This window comes from Microtus oregoni, unplaced genomic scaffold (genome assembly GCF_018167655.1).
Source record: "Microtus oregoni isolate MIOR12 unplaced genomic scaffold, Mior012 000002F_ref0000024, whole genome shotgun sequence".
NCBI classification, from domain to species: domain Eukaryota; kingdom Metazoa; phylum Chordata; class Mammalia; order Rodentia; family Cricetidae; genus Microtus; species Microtus oregoni.
In genome coordinates, this window is record NW_024543061.1 from 56,426,383 (window position 1) to 56,447,736 (window position 21,354).

Genomic DNA, 21,354 nt, shown 5'->3' on the forward strand with positions numbered 1-21,354 from the left:
TGAGGTCTGGTTGTGATGGGCTCTGCCATGGTCTCACCAGAGGCTTTGGGCTTTTCTGCCTCTACCTGTGTCCCCCCACCTAGCAGGAACACGAATGAGGCAGGGCTTTTCTGCCTCTACCTGTGTCCCCCCACCTAGCAGGAACACGAATGAGGCAGGGCTTTTCTGCCCCTACCTGTGTCCCCCCACCTAGCAGGAACACGAATGAGGCAGGGCTTTTCTGCCCCTACCTGTGTCCCCCCACCTAGCAGGAACACGAATGAGGCAGGGCTTTTCTGCCCCTACCTGTGTCCCCCCACCTAGCAGGAACACGAATGAGGCAGATAGCTTTTTGAGTTTAAGATCTAAGACCTGCAGACAGCCTTGGAGAGCTACAGCTCTGGAGAGCATCAGCCCAGTGGCTCTGGGTGGTTTGAAGGAGGTCACTGAGGGGCTACACTAATTCACCTTTCAGCTTTCTGGCCCTTTGTTGCTACACGTACCCCAGGTTAGTACAAGAGGGGACAGTGAGGAAAAAAGCCAAGTCCTGTTTGTACTCCAGGGCCCTCCTGCCCTGAACCTGGAGGCAGGGACTCTGTAATTATTTATGGGCAGCGTGTCTCATGCCTTTTCAAATACTTTGATGTTAGGAAAGTCAGACTGGGATATTGTTTGGTAGGGAAGTTCAGCCATGCAGGAGGAGGTCCTCAGTCTGCAGCACCAGTGTCAGTAAAACACAAAGTAAGCCAGTGTCACTACCACCCCATCTCCGGGGCACCTGAGACCTGAGGACCATAGTAAATCCTGACTGCCTGGGATAAAAGCCACCACATGTAGCTGTTGGGATTGGATCAGCATTTGAAAGCATGTTGGCTTCATCAGAAAGCTATTTTTATTTCTGTTGGGTGATGCTGGGGTGAACCATGGGCATGCAAGGCGGTTGCTTACCTGCCCACCCTAAAAGACTGCTTCTAATGGGAACTCCCCTGCTCTGTTGTAGGCTTTCTTCCTGGCATACGCCCTGGGATGTTTAAGTATTTACTATGAGAAGGTAAGTTTCTGTATGCATATAATCTCACAGTTCCCCTGTTGACAGTAGGTTGAGCCCCTTCCCATGGAGCTGTAGCACAAATGTGTCAACTTTGACTGAAAAAAAGTAGGAATTATCTTTTTCCTGTAAGTTTTGGGTTTGGGGCCTCAGCTGGAGCAGTTCAGGCACAAGCCAGGGTGAACCTTTCAGAGTGTGTCTTTCTCAGGACCTGTGGGAAGTGCAAGGATGCTACTAAAATCACCAGCAAAAAGTAAAGCTCTGCAGGCTGGGAGCAGCTCAGGAGCAGAGAGCCTGCTCGGCATGTTTGAGACCTTGTTCCATCCCCAGCACTGGAAGAATAATCAAAGTCACCCATGTGTGGTTCCTACACATGTATGTATAGGAACCCTTTAAATTCAATGGTTTTTGTTTGTTTGGATTTTTTATATTTTGGTTTTGTTTTTGTTTGTTTGATTTTTTTATGTGTATAGGCATTTTGCCTGTATGTTTGTGCAGCCCATTCGTGTTTGGTCCACAGAGTCCAGAGAGAGCCTTTGTCTCCTGGAACTGGAGCACAGACAGTTACGCTGCCATGCAAATGCTGAGACTGGACCAGTGCTCAGCCAAGGCCTCCTGGCTAGTGTGGTTAGAATCAGCTGGTTAACCCATACCTGGGTGACTTCAAAGTCTGGTTTCACCTTGGCCAGGGCGTTGTCCTTGCTGACCTCTAGGCAGATGAAAGGGGGTGGCCTGTCACTGGACATCCTTTGTCCTTTTTTTTCCTTGATGTCATGCCTATTCAAAGTATGTAAGATACGAGAAAGAAGAAGGGAGACAGACAGCAGAGGAAGTGCTTGTGTCTGCTTCTTAGGGATCCCCAGGCACCCTGCTAGGACTCCACCTTCTTAGGGAGACTTAGTGAGGAATTGAAGCCACACATACAGGAACAGAAACTAACCCAAGGTGTTTATAAGAGCTATTTGTGACCTAGGGACGGAGTCCAAGGCCTTGTTGATACTATGCACATGCTCTGTCAGTGAGCCGTGGCCCAGCCAGCTGAAGGGTTAATCTTTCCCAAGCAATAGAATCAGGAAAGGCACTTTCCAAACCCATCCAGTTACTCGTGACTGTTTTCTGAAGGAACCTGAAAAGCAGTCTTATTCTGTTCAAGTCTCCTTTCTGGACACAGCTGGGTTATGCTACACCCTCAGGTGGCCTGAACACAGCCAGGTTAGCGCTATACAGCTTGCTGTGCCCACAGCTGGGATATCAGACTGCACCATCAGGTGGCCATTCTCCTGTCTGAAAGCTGAGATGGAGCCAGGAATCATCTTTGAGTCTTGAATGAAACTTTCACTTAGAGAATTATTTTTTACTCTCCCACACCTGGCCTGGCGTTGCAGTAGCTGCTCACTAAAGGACCATGTATGCTAACACACTCCAGTGGGCTTGTTGCACTGGAGCTCAACACTACATGCTGGTTCCTTTGCCCAGAATGTCATTACCCAGATCCCCACCTTTATGCATGGCCTCTGACCCCTTGACCTTTGCTGTTTCTCATTGAAAAGTTTTTGCACCCTATAAGCCTCTCCAACAACACAGCAATACAAATCAAACCAAATCAAATTGAATTAGAAAAAGCCCATGTTTAATGGGTAAAATTCTCCTAGATGATTTTCAGGGAAGAGACCAACAAAATCCACATGTCTGTATTCTGGGGGGCAGTTTAAATACCCTGTGGGAATGGTCTTGAACCTCTTTAGGGGAGGGGTCATCATTTGGCGGGTTTCCTGAGATGCAGCAGGGTTCGGAGAGAGATGGGGGAAAGGGCTTGAGGTGAAGCTTCCACCAGAATATTCCAGACTTTTGGGTATATGGATGCCAGGGGCTGGGGTGGTGCTTCCACCAGAACACTCATTCCTTTCCCTCACCCTCTCCCAAGGATGGAGCCTGGAACATATGTGTGCTGAGCCCATGCTCCATCACTAAGCTGCACCCTGGCCTCAGCATTTCCTTTCCTGGGTTCTCTAATGTTGGCGAAGGCCGCTTGTTCATTCCCAGACCACTAAATAATCACTCAATAACTATACTCTTTGGCCAATAACTTAAGCGTATTGCTAGCTAGCTAGCTCTTATATCTACAATTAACCCATTTCCATTCATCAGTGTATTACTACATGGCTGTGGCTTACTGGCAAGGTTCTGGCTGGTGGCTTGCATCTTTCTCCTCTTCCTACTCCATGTACATATATGTGTGTATGTATGTATGTGTGTGTATATATATATCTTCCAGACTGGCTGTATTCTGTTAAGCCATTAGCCGAAAGCAGCATCTTTATTCATTAACCAATAAAAGCAACACATAGAAAGACCTCCCACATCATTTCCCCTTTTCTGTTTAAGTGAAAAGGAAGATTTTTAACTTTAACATAGTAAAATTACATATAACAAAAGTTATTAAGCAAGAATTACAGTTACAATATTTATATCTATTTTATCTTTTATCATAACTAAGGAAAACTAACTATAATTATAAATTCTCCAATTCCATCAAAGATTCCAGAAGGATATAATATTACCTAAGTTAACAGAAAGTTCATTGTAAGCAACTTCCAAAGTTCTAAAATTGACAGAGACATCTTGCTGCCTGGACAGTCACCCAAAGTTCTTCTGTAATGATGGGGCATCCCATATTCAGCCTACAGGCCCATAGTATACAGCAGACTTTTCCATGAAGCAGGATTTTCAAAGACGGTTCCACCTATATTGGCAGTTTGTCAGTCACTTTCTTCTGTGTCCTGCAGAATGTCTAGCAGACTCTTTCATGAAGCAGAGACCCTGAAAGATTGTCTCACCTTTAAGCAAGTTCAGCAGTCATTTCTCTGTGGGTCCTGCATGTCCAGAAGAGGGCACCAAATCTTATTATAGATGGTTGTGAGCCACCATGTGGGTGCTGGGAATTGAACTCAGGACCTCTGGAAGAGCAGCCAGTGCTCTTAACCCATGAGCCATCTCTCCAGCCCTTGTTTTTAAAAAAGATTTTTTTTATTTTACATTGAATTTTTCTTTTTTTTTTTTTTTTTTGGTTTTTCGAGACAGGGTTTCTCTGTGGTTTTGGAGCCTGTCCTGGAACTAGCTCTTGTAGACCAGGCTGGTCTCGAACTCACAGAGATCCGCCTGCCTCTGCCTCCCGAGTGCTGGGATTAAAGGCGTGCGCCACCACCGCCCGGCTTTTACATTGAATTTTTAAATGAGCTGCAACACACAGTACCTTAATCAAGAGCAAAAATATACATATAACAAAATTGATCTAAAATTTGTATCGGTAGACCAAGATCCATACCAATGCAAAGTATTCATATCTATATATCCCCCTTTAAATGTAAACAAACATTTATAAACAATATTTGGGAATTTGGACGTAGTTCTCTCCAAACTACTTCCGACTGTTTATTTGGCAAAGTAATTTGGGGGGGGGGCATTCACGGCGACCTTTGAGGGGGGGTCTTGGTCCGTCAAACCACATTAGTCTGGAAGGAATCCATAGGTTCTCATCTGTGGAAACAAAGGAAGAACCTTTTTTCCAAAGCAGCAAATCCTTAGACCCAAATTCTGAAGTTGTAATACGTTTAAGATATATGTTGGTTTAGCTTAGCAGCCAGTACAGTGAAATATCTCTCTGTACTTAGTTCCTTCACTGTCAAAAAATTCAAAGAAAACACAATAATATACGTAATCCATCTTTACATTACTTATTTTTATTTTTTTAATCTATGACTGTCTGTACTCTGTCTCTCTAAAAACTTTGTTTTTATTTTTTAAATGGTTTGCTTCTTTTTATAACTCCCTATACTCTTTTTCTTCTCTCTCCCAAGCCTATGTACATTTATCCAACACTGCCACCCATTTAGAGGTCTTTTCCATCTGAATTCATCTTTATTGCATATCTATAATTATCTTTTGACCAGAAGTGCCCCCTTTTTTAAATGCTAAGCAGGCATGGCTAGGGCCAACACGGCCCTGCCTGCTTGCTCCACCCAGTCCAACATGGCAGAGGCATGTTTGCTGCCTCTGAGAGCCATGTACCTTGCCCCATTTTTAGGCAAGTTGTAGCACTCTGCTCACAAACCTCATTAAATTCTCCGCATCAGGACCTCCTGAAAGAGTCAGAGCCATTTGTGCGGGCAAACCGGGAGGCCACTGTTTTTTAAAGAAGCTGTGCAATTTTTGCTGCTACGTGAGCCAAGAAGCCTTCTCTTAAAAGATTCGCATCTCTGCTTGCTTCTAGCAAAGAGACCCACCTGAGAAGATGCTACCAAAAAGCCATGTCTAACTCTCTTCTTTTGAATCTAGAATTCCTTTTTAAGCTTTCTCAGGTTTTATGTGGATATAGTCGACACAGGGAGCTCCAATTTGTTGTTGGAAGCTGCTTGTTCATTCCTGGCTTCCCAGACTCAAAATAATCACACAGAAACTGCATTAATTAAATCACTGTTTGGCCTATTAACTCTAGCTTTTTATTGGCTCGCTCTTATATAACTAAACTAATTTCATTTATCCTAAACTAACCCATTTCTATTATTCTGTGTATTGTCACGTGGTTGTGGCTTACCAGCAAGGTTCCTCCTCTGGCGGCTCCATGGCGGCTCCTGACTCTGTGTGTGTGTGTGTGTGTGTGTGTGTGTGTGTGTGTGTGTATATATATATATATATATGATCTTCCAGTCTAGTTATATTCTGTTAAGCCATTGGCAGAAAGCAGCTTCTTTATTCATTAACCAATAAAAGCAATAAATACATAGACAGAAGGACTTCCCACACGTTGGAGACTTTTCTGGTAGTCCATGGGAGGCAGACACAAGACTGCAAGTACAAGGCTAGTCTGGGCTACAGCTGTGAGACTCTGTCTCAAAAAAAAACTATCGCCACACCCACAAAAACAATTCTGAGAATATGTGCATAGCTTTTTTAACTGCACATATGTAGGATGGCTGGGCTGTAGCTCAGTGGTAGAGCACATGCCTAAGTGCTCACAAGACCTGTTTTGCACACCCAGCACTGAAGGGGAAAAAGTGTGATTAAATTAACATGACCCAAATTACCAAGGTTGCTCATGTTGCTTTCTCTTGTTTGAGCTAGACCTCACAGTAGCACCTGTGTTACGAGGAGCCATACATAGTGGTTGCTGTCGTATAGTCAGTGTGGGTCAGGTCTCCTGAATGAAACCCCTCTTGTTTGCCTCCATTGCTGCTGTGGTATCGTGCTAGTCTAGATGTATACTCGCTTACCGAGTGGGAGTGAAGACACACAAACTAATGTCTTTTCTTCAAACAATAACTCTAGGAGCCTTTAACGATAGTAAAGCTCTGGCAAGCCTTCACCGCGGTCCAGCCCACCTTCAGGACTACCTACATGGCCTACCACTACTTCCGAAGCAAAGGCTGGGTGCCCAAAGTGGGGCTCAAGTACGGAACAGATCTGTGTGAGTAGCTCTTGGGGAGGGGGGGGTGTATGTATGTATGTATGTGTGTGACAGATCCGAGGACAGGGTCAGCACATTTTGCCTGGGAGGGTGGGCTAGCCATCTGTGCTGTTGATGATTTGAATAGAAATGCTGGGTATTTGGATGGGATGGGTTAAGTCCACAGAGTGAGAAGGCAGTATGTTGAGGAAGCTACAAGCAGACGCAGGCTTTTCTTACCACAGACGAGAGTTCCGTTGAACCTGCTGACTGCACCTCAGGCATGGTCTTGTGTGATTTTGGTCAGCTGTGTCCTTGCAGCTTCGCTTGCCTCATCCCCCAAATGAGAAGAGTCCTGGAGTTGCGATGATGGCCCCAGCTGTCATCTGTTGAACACACTCTCAGTGTGGCGCTGTACACTCATTCCTCGTGGCAGCCTTTGCTGTTCTGTGTCCCGGTGCTCATCACTCCCGTGGAGAGGAACGGTCATGGTCATGTGCCTTAGTGGTTTCCAGGACCAGTCATTTCCAGGCTTTGGATCCTGGTGTGCAGGCTCATGGGAACTTCATGTCACTGCCTCCGCAGGGATCCCCTGGGGGCTGTGAGCATATGAGAGAGAGTTGTATCTGGGAAGGGCTGTGAGCATATGAGAGAGAGAGAGTTGTATCTGGGAAGGGCTTGCTGGGCAGAGCAAACAGCTAGCACAGAGGCAAAGGCCAGTCTCAGGAACTACACAGAGGTAAGAGTGTGGAGAACATGGGTCTTGAGGGGCTCAGGCTGGGCCTGGGTCTTGGATTTGGACAAATGAAAAATCTTTGAAGTGACCTGGTTTAGTGAGACTCTCTGAGTGCTGTCTTACCAGTGACTGAAGAGGCCTGGAATGGAGGAGAAACTGGGTTTATTCCCAGCACACACATGGCAGATAACACCCATCTGTGACTCCAGTTCCAGAGAATCTTACTTCCTCTTGAGCCTCTGCTGGGCACCAAGCACACACGTGGAGCACAAAAACACATGCAGCCAAAACATCCAGATAATAAAAAATTAAAAATAGATCAAAATTATAATGTTCTAAAGTAGATTGTGCTTAACCTGGTGCTGCTAGAATTCTTTCCCAGGTTGAGGCATAAGCAACATCCACCCCTGCTTATGTCCTAATGTCCCAGTGAGGAACTGAAGAACAATTCTGCCAAAGTTTACTCTGGAGAGCCAGTCAGTTGGTTGTTTTTTTGTTTTTGTTTTTTTAGGTGAGGGGCTACTTACAGTGCTGTGGGTGCTGCTTTCCCCCCAACAGGCCACACCTAGAAAGGATGAGGGCTCATCACATAGACCCATAGATGGGCCCCACCCCACACTGTACCCTAGTCTTCCCAGGCCTATATATGCTAGTCCCTCCCCTAGGCCACATGTAATTAAGGCAATTTACATACAGCAAGTGGTAAGGAGTGCTGGATACTCAGGTGAGGGTCTCATGACCATCCCCACCCCTCCATGGTGGGCATAAACAGTCAACAAACTTAGCTGAGATGACCCATTTCCAAGGGGGCACAGCTGAACCCCCCCCCAGAGAGTTGCCTGGCTCCGAGGATAGTCACAACACCTGGAATTGTGGGATAGTCTTCAGGGGGAACTCTTCTTCTGGTCAGCAGCCGGTCGGTTGCTATGTGCCCATCCCTGTTTCTTCCATCCTGGTTGTTGCACACGTGGCTGATAGGGTGAGCTGAGGATGGCCTTGTTTTGTTTCTTTTGACTTCCTCTCATCCTCACTCCTGCAATCACAGCCACACACGAGAGCGGAATAGAAGCTGAAGCCATCAGCAAGGCTGTCCAGTATGTTGAGATGCAGCATGGGTAACAGCTCCCGGGTCACAGCCAGATCTACTTCCTATCAACTGCGTGGCCTTAGCTGGCTTCTTCATTGTTGTAGGAGCTGCGGGCTGCTTTCCTGCCACCCAGCTCCCAGCTGCCTGGTTAGCTTATGCCCCGAAATAACAACACACAAACTGTATTCATTTAAACACTGCTTGGCCCATTAATTCTAGCCCTTACAGGCTAATTCTCATATCCCGATCAACCCATCTCTAATAATCTGTGTAGCATCAGTCTTACCGGGAAAGATTCAGCATGTCTGACCTGGCAGCTTGCTTCATGGCGTCTGCCCGGGAGAGGGGAGCATGGCCTCTGAGCTCACTTCCTCTTCCTCCCAGCATTCAGTTCTGTTTACTCCTCCCACCTATGTTTTAACCTATGAGGGCCAGCCAAGCAGTTTCTTTATTTTTTTAACCAATGACCTTCCTCCATCACTTCATTTGCCTGAGATCTGTCGTATCACCGTCCTGCGATGTTGAGGAAACATCTGTGGAGAGCACTCTTGAAAAGGGCTGTCCGAGGCATGTCCACGTGATTCATGACTTACTCTAAGCATTGAGCCCCCCAGAATTTGGGGTGAAGATACAAATTTGGATTCAGGGGGTAGAGAGGACCTTCATTTCTTGAAGCTTCACCCTTGGATGATTAATTTTTTTGTTTGTGTCTTGAAATGGAGTTTCATCACGTTGCCCAGGCCACTCTCACAGCTGAACAACCCTCCTGGCTCAGCTTCCTGCCTAGCTGGGATTACATGTGTGTGTCACTGTGCCCAGCAGTGCCCTCATTTTAGACTCTTGGAAAGCAGTTCAGAGAGGTAACTGGTCTGAAGTCTCACATCCTGAGTTGTCAGAGATTGGGCCGGAAGCAATGGTCCTGGGTCCCATTGCTGTACCCCCAAAGTGGAGAGTTGTTTGAATGTGACCACAGGAAATGGGCTAGAAACAGCAGGCTAGGTGAAGGGGTTCTGCAGTGTTCTGGGGTCCTGAACTGGCTCCAGGATCACTGTCTTCCAAAAGGAAATTGTGGCTATTGCTCAAGGGGAACGGACTTTCCTTGACCTTTCCTCTCATGGGGAGTAAAGGAGCATCCCGTGTCACGGGGCTAGCATGTGGCAGCAATAGTGGCATAGCTGTAGGTTACTTATAGATTTTGGCCTTCGGCGCTTGGCTGTGGCATTCATTGTTTGTTTAAGGCTTAGGGGCTTATTATAGAGTTCCCTCTTATTTACATGAAATCCCAAGAGCATCTCCGGTTAGCTCCAGGTGAACTCTGTCGGGTGCTCAGGGTCCCGGGCTTCCGGTTGCTGTCTTCAGCAAGGGCTCTTAGGATCACTCACTGTCAGGTGCTCAGGGTCCCGGCTTCTGGTTCTGTCTTCAGCACAGGCTCTTAGGATCACTCACTGTCAGGTGCTCAGGGTCCCGGCTTCCAGTTGCTGTCTTCAGCAGGGGCTCTTAGGATCACTCACTGTCAGGTGCTCAGGGTCCCGGCTTCTGGTTCTGTCTTCAGCACAGGCTCTTAGGATCACTCACTGTCAGGTGCTCAGGGTCCCGGCTTCCAGTTGCTGTCTTCAGCACGGGCTCTTAGGATCACTCACTGTCAGGTGCTCAGTCAGGGTCCCGGCTTCTGGTTCTGTCTTCAGCACAGGCTCTTAGGATCACTCACTGTCAGGTGCTCAGGGTCCTGGCTTCCAGTTGCTGTCTTCAGCACAGGCTCTTAGGATCACTCACTGTCAGGTGCTCAGGGTCCTGGCTTCCAGTTGCTGTCTTCAGCACAGGCTCTTAGGATCACTCACTGTCAGGTGCTCAGGGTCCCGGCTTCCAGTTGCTGTCTTCAGCACAGGCTCTTAGGATCACTCACTGTCAGGTGCTCAGGGTCCCGGCTTCCAGTTGCTGTCTTCAGCACGGGCTCTTAGGATCACTCACTGTCAGGTGCTCAGTCAGGGTCCCGGCTTCTGGTTCTGTCTTCAGCACAGGCTCTTAGGATCACTCACTGTCAGGTGCTCAGGGTCCTGGCTTCCAGTTGCTGTCTTCAGCACAGGCTCTTAGGATCACTCACTGTCAGGTGCTCAGGGTCCTGGCTTCCAGTTGCTGTCTTCAGCACAGGCTCTTAGGATCACTCACTGTCAGGTGCTCAGGGTCCCGGCTTCCAGTTGCTGTCTTCAGCACGGGCTCTTAGGATCACTCACTGTCAGGTGCTCAGGGTCCCGGCTTCCAGTTGCTGTCTTCAGCACAGGCTCTTAGGATCACTCACTGTCAGGTGCTCAGGGTCCCGGCTTCCAGTTGCTGTCTTCAGCACGGGCTCTTAGGATCACTCACTGTCAGGTGCTCAGGGTCCCGGCTTCCAGTTGCTGTCTTCAGCACAGGCTCTTAGGATCACTCACTTAAGTGCTGAACTCATGGCACATGACACAGCACAGGGCCAGGCCTGGCTGCTCAGGAACTGCCTGGAGGAAGCGAGATGAACATGGTGGGCAGCTAGCCAGTACCTGCCACCAAAGGGCCCCTGTGGAGGTGTACAGTCCTTAGGCCTAGGCTCCTTCAATGAGAGACTCTTTTTGGTCTCTGCAGTATGGCTTCACTCCTTCATGTGTCAGATCCCCATGAGAAAGGCAATCTGGTCACTGGGTGGAGTGTGTGGTTATGGATCTTTATAGCCTCTTGGCTGAATTTCTTTCTTATTTATTTTAGCTTTTATTTCTGTGTGTGCATGGGCTCAGGTTTGCAAGGGCACATGTGCCGTGGTGTGGGCACAGTGTATGGGTATTCATACCAAGCATTTTTACCTGCTGAGACATCTTGCCAGCCCAAGCATGTGAGTGCGTGCAATACATGCATATGACTGCAGGCAAGCATGCATCAGGAGGTCAGAGGAGGATGGCAGGTGGCTTCTTCTGTCATTCTTTGCCTTATTTCCTTATCTCCCAGTGAACCGGAACAGAAGCTCATTGTTTTGGCTGGGCTGGCCAGCAAGCTCTCGAGATCCACCTCCCACACCCCACACCCCACAGCACACCACACCCCCCGCCTCTCCCTCCCTGCTGCTGGGGTTACAGGCATGCATAACCATAATCCACTTTTATGTGGTGTTGGGGTTTGAAACTCAGGTTCTCATCAGTGCTCTTACCACTGAACCATCTCCCCAGGACCTGCATGTCTACACTTCCATAACCAAGAGGCTGAGAAGTGACCTTTGGCTTCCCCTAAAATAAACCGGAAGTTTGCTCGTCTGCCATGCTCACGGGGCTACCCTCGCTCTGAGTTATCACAAATACTGCACATTTTATGGACTTCATGTTTTTCCTACCACGTTACACACTGGACTCAGTCCCAACACCAGGAGAGCTGCTTATGGGGTGGGCGAGGATATCGAGGTTTGGCAGCGGATCTGACTGACTTCTGTGTTTCTGGGAAGGAGTTTGGGTGCGAAGCCAGCCTAGGGGGCAGAGAGCAGAGTGTCCTCGTGCAGAAAGAGGAGTGCTTGCCTCACTCTGGCCTGGCTATGATGGGTTAACATCTCCTTTCTCCTCTTTGCAGTGCTGTATCGGAAAGGCCCTCCGTTTTACCATGCAAGGTTTGGAAAATTTTTAAATTAATTGAAAAAACACAAGGAAATTTCTGGCTTCAAGTTTCATTTTCAATGTCTCAGAAACAATTAAAAGTCATATTCCTAGCCAGGTGGAGCACTCAGTAGGCAGAGGCAGGCAAATCTCTGAGTTCAAGGCCAGCCTGGTCTACAAAGGGAGTTTCAGGACAGCCAGGGCTGCACAGTAAAACCCTGTCTCAAAAAACTAAAAACTAGGGGCTGGAGAGATGGCTCAGTGGTTAAGAGCACTGTATGCTGTTCCAGAGGTCCTGAGTTCAATTCCCAGCAACCACATGGTGGCTCCAAACCATCGTAAAGAGATCTGGCGCCCTCCTCTGGCGTGTGGGTATAAATGGAGGCAGAAAGTTGTATACATAATAAATAAATCTTTAAAAAAAAACTAAAAACAGTAGTATTGCTAGAGCTAGAGAGATGACTTGGTGGTTAAGAGCACTGGCTGCTTGTCCAGAGGCTCCAGGTTCAGTTCTCTGTACCCACATGGTGGCTTTCAACAAGAGGACCCAATATCTGTCATCCACAAACAGAAGCATGAATGTGGTACACAACACTTTCAGGCAAACACCTATATTACTTTTCCAATGGTTTATTTTTATTTTATGTACTTGATGTTTTGCCTGCATATGTGTCTGCATAAGGGTATCAGATCCCTTGGAACAGGAGTTACAGACAGTTGTGAGCTGCCATGTGGGCGCTGGGAATTGACCCCGAGTACTATAGAAGAGCAACTAGTTCTCTTAACCTCTGAGCAATCTCTCCAGCCAAACATAATACTTATAAAAATAAGATATATTTCTTTAAAAAGTTATTTACGGCTAAGTGTGGTAGCTCATATCTTTAACCCCAGTACTCTGAGGAGGAGGCAGGTGAAGCTCTATAAGTTTGAGGCCAACCTGGTCTACATAACAAGTTCCAGGCTAGCCAGGGCTACAAAGTGAGACTCTGTTTTGCACTGTATACATGATGTATGTGTTAGACACCAGGTTAGTCTGTGTGCAGTCTTCAGAGCATCCAAGCAGCTGTATGAACTGATGCTTTCCCTAGAGAGAAACGCTTCTGTTCCTATGTCAGTAAGCATGCGATCATCCTGGAGTGGTAGCTTCCCGTCGGTTTGTCATTAGTGATTCTCTTTAATGGTCTGGGCTCTTAGCAGCACTGAGAAATCCTTGTGTCTTGGTTTTAGTGGGACAGACTGCTCTCTGAACAAGGTGATTTTGGGGTTTCCCAGGATGCCTCTCTTGTCTCCTAGCTATTCTGTCATCGTTGAGCTCGTGGACGACAACTTCGAGGGCTCCCTCCGTAGGCCTTTTAGCTGGAAGTCGCTGGCTGCCTTGAGCAGAGTCTCAGGGAACGTCTCTAAGGTAACACAGATTTAGCCTTGCCTGCCATTTACCTAGTTCCTTTTTAAAATTGGAAATGTAGGAGATGGAGACATGGTTCCATGGTTAAGAGCACACCATAGTGTGTGTCCAGTGTACAAGGGACGGGTGCACACCACAGTGTGTGTCCAGTGTACACAGGGACGGGTGCACACCACAGTGTGTGTATCCAGTGTACAAGGGACGGGTGCACACCACAGTGTGTGTATCCAGTGTACACAGGGACGGGTGCACACCATAGTGTGTGTCCAGTGTACAAGGGACAGGTGCACACCACAGTGTGTGTATCCAGTGTACAAGGGACGTGTGCACACCACAGTGTGTGTATCCAGTGTACAAGGGACGGGTGCACACCACAGTGTGTGTATCCAGTGTACACAGGGACGGGTGCACACCACAGTGTGTGTCCAGTATACACAGGGACGGGTGCACACCACAGTGTGTGTATCCAGTGTACACAGGGACGGGTGCACACCATAGTGTGTGTCCAGTGTACAAGGGACAGGTGCACACCACAGTGTGTGTCCAGTGTACACAGGGACGGGTGTACACCACAGTGTGTGTCCAGTGTACACAGGGACGGGTGCACACCACAGTGTGTGTCCAGTGTACACAGGGACAGATGCACACCACAGTGTGTGTCCAGTGTACACAGGGACGGGTGCACACCACAGTGTGTGTCCAGTATACACAGGGACGGGTGCACACCACAGTGTGTGTATCCAGTGTACACAGGGACGGGTGCACACCACAGTGTGTGTCCAATGTACACAGAGATGGGTGCACACCACAGTGTGTGTCCAGTATACACAGGGATGGGTGCACACCACAGTGTGTGTATCCAGTGTACACAGGGACGGGTGCACACCATAGTGTGTGTCCAGTGTACACAGGGACGGGTGCACACCACAGTGTGTGCGTCCAGTGTACACAGGGACGGGTGTGCACCACAGTGTGTGTCCAGTGTACACAGGGACAGGCAGGGGTGCCTGATCCTCTCCACACACTGGCACATGCGGTCTCTCTGTTCTTGCAGGAACTGATGCTGTGCTACTTGATTAAGCCCTCTTCCATGACAAGCAAAGACATGGAGACCCCAGAATGCATGAAGAGGATTCAGGTTCAGGTGTGTGTAGCAGAACTAGGGCCACAGCTTTCTGAGAGTCCGCTCGCACTGCATCTTCTGGAGCTTACAGGAAGGATCTTTTTTTGACGGAAAGCTTCTTCTGGCCCTGTAAACCTGACTCCCTTTCTTCCCCCTGAACCTGGTAGACTCCACCATTCCACAGTACCAGGCTCTCTCTTGCTTTCCCTTCTCCTGCTGTAGCCAGGCCAGGTCTCCCACAGGTCCCGCGCCCAGAGACTAGCCATCTATCCCTCCTCAAACTTCTTCAGTGTTGAGAGTGAAAACAGGGCCTCGCACGCCCACACAGCTTACTCCAGGCGCCTTCCAGTACTGGCTGTTTTTCTCTGCTAGTGCTGCCGAGTTCATCATTGAGTCCCTAGTGCTGTTGCTTCTGTACCCTTCCCTTTGCCACTGCCCAGAAGACCTCCCACACACAGCCAGTGTGGCCTTGCTTTCCTTCTCTCTGGAGGCTGTGTCCTCCTTGGTCCCAGTCAGAGTCTCCAGGGCCCCAGTGCCACCTCCCTCCGTTTGTTCTGATCTTCTCTAGGTTGGTGGTTCATAAAAATGTCAACCAAAGTTTACATGGCCAACCAACAAGTGTCAGTGCCCCTCAGACCACCAGTCCTAGGGGTCAGGCACTAGCCTTTGTCGCTGCTATGCTGGGACACTAGTTCAGTGGTGACAGTGGACAGGTTCCCATGTGAGGGTCATAGTGTCACATGCCTGGGACTCCCATTTCTTTTTCTGACGCCCAGACCTCTTTTGCTCGGTTGCAGGAGGTGATTCTCAGTCGATGGGTTTCTTCGCGAGAGAGAAGTGACCAAGATGAGCTTTGACCTTCGATCTCAGAGTCCGCAGTTCACCAGCAACTCTGACTATGCATTATCAATCTTCCCAGAGAAGCATCCGCATGTTTGGGGACCAGAGCCTCATATTCTGTGGCTTTAAGTGGAAAATCTACTCCTGTGGCTCAGCTAACCCAAGGACTTCAACCAATAACCAAAATGATTGAAAATCAGTGATGGTCTGGAAGCCTTGAAAAGCTGAGTGACTGATACATTCTCAATGAACTCATTATTTGACATGTTTGCTTCTTGAACACAAAATTCTACAGTATCAGCTATTTAAAATGCATCTTGTGCTGGGTGGTGATGGTACACGCCTTTAATCCCAGCACTCGGGAGACAGAGGTTGGCAGAGCTCTGTGAGTTCGAGACCAGCCTGGTCTACAGAGTGAGTTCCAGGACAGGCTCCAAAGCTACAAAGAAACCCTGTCTCAAAAAAATCCCCTCCCCCCCAAAATGCATCTTGCACCAGGCCATGGTATCGCACACCTATAATCCTAGCACTTGGGAAGCAGAGGCAGGCAGATCTCTGAGTTCAAGTCCAGCCTGGTCTACAAAGTGAGTTAAAAAAAAATGTGTCTTGCCAGGCGATGGTGGCACGCGCCTTTAATCCCAGCACTCGGGAGGCAGAGGCAGGTGGATCTCTGTGAGTTCGAGACCAGCCTGGTCTACAAGAGCTAATTCCAGGACAGGCTCCAAAGCCACAGAGAAACCCTGTCTCGAAAAAACCAAATAAATAAATAAATAAATAAATAAAATGTGTCTTGCTTTTGCTTTGAAGAACTTTTTATAAAATAAAGATGAGCAGTGAAGCTTTTGGAAAGATAACGAATACAGCTTACATTTAGCAGAATATGACATCGTTCCCCTCTTCCCGTGGGCTAGAGAGCAAAGAAGCTGTTGGCATCAGAGAAGCTGAGGGGCATTGGGCATCTTAGTCAATTTTTGTGTCTTTAGCAGAATACCTGATGATAGCACATAAAGAGAAAGGCTTATTTGATTCATCATTTTCATGGCTGGAAAGTCCAAACACCTGGCCCAGGTCTGGTGCTTGACAGCATCATAATATTCTGGAGAAGTGGAAAGGGGCATGAACCAAGACACCAGCTTCCTGACTCCACACAGTCTGTGCATGGTGCCACATCCTAGTTGTGTGCGTCTGTCCAGACCTCGCTCCTGCCTTCACACATGTGTGATCTGAAGAGCAGGCTCAGCAGTGCAGCGCCTCCCTGCCAGGACTCCCAGCTAGCTAGCATCAGTGGCCTGTGCAGACATGTTTGCTCCGAGTTCATTTTGGTGATTTTACCATCATGTGCTTCCCCCCAGGCTCCTGAGTGGAGATTTTCTTGTTTTGAGTCACCAATTTTCAGAACTTTGAAAGTGAACCAAGAGTTTGAGGAGCCACTTCACACTTCATTCAGTCCTGCTCAGTGCTTGGATGCCTTGCAGTCCGAGCTCTCCCAGGGATGCTTCACCCCGCGCTGTCACCCTGTCTCAGCCTATCTCAGGTGCTTTATCATCCACAAGGGTCTCCAAGTATGCAGGCTGACCCATGCTAGGTCAGCGCTTACAGCTGGTAGGTCCCCAGCCCCAGAAACAGCATCTCTACTCAAGCCTGTTTGGAAATGTTTCTTCTTTGCCTGGTTCTTGGCCATCGTATAGCAAACCAGGTGCTCTTCAGTGTTATCATAGAACCGTTGGGGTGCTAGACTGAAATACCAGCCGGGATGTTGATTCAATACTACCTGTGGCTTCCAGCCAAGAGTGTCAGCTCACCCTTGGAGGGCTTGTGCCCTGCTGAAACTAATGTGCAAGACAAGACATTTGTTTAAAAAGCCCAAGTTCAAAAAAAAAAAAAAAAACCCCAAGTTCATCAAGATTAGAAGGTCTGCCCTGTGACAAAGCCACCTTCAGGACTTTCCACAAGTAAGATGTCCTAAGTTAACTCGGCAGAATTCCCTCCCTACACCTTCAGAGCCTCAGGCTCACAGGAGTCTCTTGCAGGTGGGCATTTACACAGAAATAAATGTTCAGGGTTGAAGGTCAGAGAACTTGCAGAAGTCATCTCTCTCCTTCCATCAGCTGTGTCCCGGAGATCAAACTCAGGTCGTAAGTGTTCTAGCCGCAAGTGTTCTGGCCTATTAAAACGTACCAGCCTAAACTCAAGATGTTTATTTAACACACCAATTTATCTTAAGCATGTTTTGAAGCTAGGCAGTGGTGGTGCACACCTTTCATCCCAGCACTCGGGAGGCAGAGGCAGGCGGATCTCTCTGAGTTCGAGGCCAGTCTAGTCTATAAGAGGTAGTTCCGGGCTGAAGAGATGGCTCAGCGCTTAAGAGCACTGGCTGTTCTTCCAGAGGACCTGAGTTCAATTCCCAGCAACCACATGGTGGCTCTCAACCATCTATGATGAGATCTGGTGCCCTCTTCTGCCCTGCAGGTGTACATGCAGACAGAACACTGTGTACATAATAAATAAATCTTTAAAAAAAAAAAAAAGCCAAAGAGAGAAAAAGAGGCATTGCCCAAGTGGTGGAGCGTAACTGTAAACCTAGTACCAGCAGGTTGAGGCAGGAGGATTGCTGGCCTGTGAGCCTGTCTCCAAACAGAAGAAACCAAACAAAAGCCACACACATCTTAAAGAGAAAAAAAAAAAAAAAAAGCTAGTTGCAGGACAGGCTCCAAAGCTACAAAGAAACCCTGTCTTGAAAGAGAAAAAAAAAAGCATGTTGTTTTGTAAAGTACTAGAAGGTTGAAAAGCGTTGTGCAAAATATAGGGATCCCTAGCCTAAGAACACATAATGGAGAAAAGCTTTGTAAACCCGCTAAAGTAATGGCCGGTATGCGAATTTCTTTTATGTGAAAAGCTGCTTGTAGCTTGAATAGTTGGTGTCTTCATATGAATTTTTGAGACACAGGATGCAGGCTTCTGCTAGGTTACGTGAGCTGGCGTCAACCTGTCCTGATGAGCCTCCCTTCCCCATGCTGGCTAAGTTTCCACATGACATTTTATCAGTGATGGTTTGTCCTAAAGTCTGCCCGAGTGTCACGCCCACTAGGTAAGTGCTCTGGCACTGACATCCAGCTCCTTTTAACCTATTTCCATGGCATATCCTGATAAAATCGAATCAGAAGGCCTGAGTTCACATTCCCTGTCAGCACCAGGGACATGGGTAGCCTTGGGAATGGCGAGCTCTCTGAGCCTCAGTTTCCTCATCTGTGAAATGGAGATGGGGCTGGGGAGAGGCTTGAGGTAAGAGCACTTGCTATACAAGCACGAGGACCCCAGCAGCCAGGTGCACAGCCAGGCATGGCCCAGGAGATGGGAGATGAGCAGATATGGAGAGCTCTCTAGCTGACCAGCAGAGCCCAGACGGTGAGCCTCGGGTTCAGTGAGAGAGCCTGGTTCCATCCCAGGCACCTCGATTTCCAGTGAAGTCTTAGCTGTTGTGTGGGATCTGTATGGAAAACTTTGTTTTTCTTTAAAGTTCCTGAATTTATAAATGCAAGTATTTGGTATGGAGGAACGTCCACTCTACCCCTCAAAACCACCATATTGTAGCATTCACCAGGCGCCTCTGTGGAAACAAGTTGCTCTCTTTATTGCTAGTGTGTATCGTAAGGCATGGGGATGGGTTGGGGGTGACAGGAAAGGGTGGTGGGATACTGATAATTTTTTGTATGCTGACCAAAAAAATTAAAAAATAAGATAGGGTCTAATCCAGTTTATGCTAAAAAAAAAAAAAAAAAAAAAAGACTCTCAAGAGCTCCTGGGAAAGCAGAGGCCACCTCCAGACCTAGAGCCAGCAAGATCTAGAACCACCTAGAAGACAAACCTCTGGCAGGGAAAGCCCATGCTAAGTAGTAAGCCACACAGTGCCAAGGTCGGGTGTCCTGGACAGAGTACAAAGGAGGAATCAACTGAGCACCAGGGTCCGTCTCTCTGCTTCCTGACTGCGGGATTCAGTACATTTCAGCTGCCTCAGAGTCCTGCCTCTGTGACTTCCCTACCATGATGGACTGTCCCCTCAAACCAAGAGCCAGAATAAACCCCTCCTTCTCTGAGACTTTTGTCAGTAGGGTCACAGTGACAAGGGGAATAGCTAATATAGTTGGTATTCATGAGGTTCTCTTGTGTTAGTACAGCTCCAGGTCAGCAGACCAGGGCTAGTTCCCAAGAAAGCCACCCAACGGGGGAGCGAGTGCGGTGACACAGGAGAGTGTAGCTGGAGGTTTCTCTCCTGCCCGCCAGTTCCCGCGTAAACACTCAGAGGCTTAATATTAATTACAAATTGCTTGGCCTATTAGCTCAGACTTATTATTAGCTAGCTTACAACTTAACCCATTTCTATTATTCTATGTCTTACCCCGAGGCTTGTGGCTTGTTACCTCACATCTTGCTTAGTTTCTGGCATCTCAACAGACTCCGCCTTCTTCCCTTTGCTTGGATTTCCCACCTGGTTCTATTCTGCCTGGCTATTGGCCAAATCAGCTTCTTTATTGAACAATGGTAATAAAACATTCACAGCATACAGAGTGACATCCCACATCGGAAGAGGAATCTGTTTCAGTGCGGCCAACACCAAGGACAGAACTTGAGGGGTGCAGTTTGAGTGTCCTGTGATAAGGTGTTGGGTGTGTCCTGTCAGTCATGGGATGCTGGCTGTTATGCCCCAATTCTAAAACCCAAATCATCACCACGAGACAAAGAATCTTTATTCATGCCGGGTGGCGATGGCGCACTCCTTTACTCCCAGCTTGAAAGGCAGAGGCAGGTGGATCTCTGTGAGTTTGAGGCCAGCCTGGTCTACAAGAGCTAGTTCTAGGACAGGCTCCAAAGCTACAGAAAAACCCTGTCTCGAAAAACCAAAAAAAAAAAACAAAAAACAGTCTTTATTCACTAGTTAACTCAGGTCCCTCTGTCTTTCTGAAGTAGCAACTACTTCTGCAACTACAGCAGCTGCAGCAACAGAACAACACAGGAAAGGGACCAGGAGCAGCAAAAAAATGGAGGTTTATATAGGGGTAAAGGCTCAGGGAATTCCAAGCCTCAAGCCTTGTGATTGGCTGCCCCCTAGTGGCGTGAGGGGGAATTTCAATCTTCCAGGCTTGAGATTGGCTGCCCACCCTCAGGATGGGTTTACCAGGCCTGAGGGGAATTCCCAGCGGCCAGTAACTGTCTGGGACTTTGATTGTCTTTTTTCCCTGCTCAGGGATTGGTTGGTTTCTAGTTAGGGGCAGAAATGGTTCCATTTCTGGGTCCAAACTGTGTTTCTTTTTGTAGTTCTTTCTCCCACTTTAACCCTAATTTTGGGGCCGACGCAAGTTTCTTTGGTATGTCCTGGACCTAGGGACTTAGGGCATCCCTTTGGTCCTAGTCTTCAGACTTGGGGCTTTTCTTTGGCTCCAGGTTTGGGGACAAAGCGCCAACTCCTGAGGCTCCTGCCCCATTTTCAGGTTGTGTTTCTTTCCCTGGGTCAAGGCTTAGATCCTAGCTGTCTGGGGTCTGTGTAGGGGCTACGGATCAAGTATTTTCTAGGGCCCGTGTAACAGGAAGGCCACTTGTTCATTCTGGCCACCCAGCTAGCTTAACCCCGAAATAACCACACAGAAACTGTATTAATTAAACCACTGCTTGCCCCATTAGTTCTAGTTTCTTATTGGCTAAATCTTAAATCTTAATTTAAAATATTTCTATTAATCTGTGTATCACCACATGGCAGTGGCTTATCAGGTAAAATTCCCAGCGTCTGTCTCTAATGGATCCATGGTGTCTCTCTGACTCTCCTTTCTTCCTCCCAGAATTCAGTTCTGTCTTCCCCACCTACCTAAGTTCTGCCCTATCAACAGGCCAAGGCAGTTTCTTTATTCACTAATGAAAGCAACACATAGACAGAGGACCTCCTACGCCAGGCCTGGGTCTCTCATTGGCTGCCTTGTCAGTGTTCATGGGTGTTGGATGTCCTATCAGTCATGGGATATTGGGTGTTCTGTCAGTCATGAGGTGTTGGGTGTGCTTTATGGGGTATTGAGTGACCAGTCAGTCATAGGGTGTTGGGTAT

General features: G+C 47.9%; 1 protein-coding gene across 2 annotated transcripts in view; it reads left to right on the forward strand.

Annotated features, from left to right (window-relative positions):
* Positions 1-15,895, forward strand: part of Tsen2 (tRNA splicing endonuclease subunit 2) — a 43,488-nt gene extending 27,593 nt beyond the window's left edge. The window contains exons 7-12 of one of the 2 annotated variants that reach the window (XM_041637413.1): positions 980-1,030; positions 6,353-6,491; positions 11,873-11,909; positions 13,123-13,300; positions 14,355-14,444; positions 15,221-15,895. In XM_041637413.1, the coding sequence (XP_041493347.1) occupies positions 980-1,030; positions 6,353-6,491; positions 11,873-11,909; positions 13,123-13,300; positions 14,355-14,444; positions 15,221-15,280 (555 nt within the window). In that variant the 3' untranslated portion in view covers positions 15,281-15,895. The remainder of the gene's footprint in view (positions 1-979; positions 1,031-6,352; positions 6,492-11,872; positions 11,910-13,122; positions 13,301-14,354; positions 14,445-15,220) is intronic. The other variant, XM_041637420.1, reaches the window with a different exon arrangement.
* Positions 15,896-21,354: the final 5,459 nt, after the last annotated feature.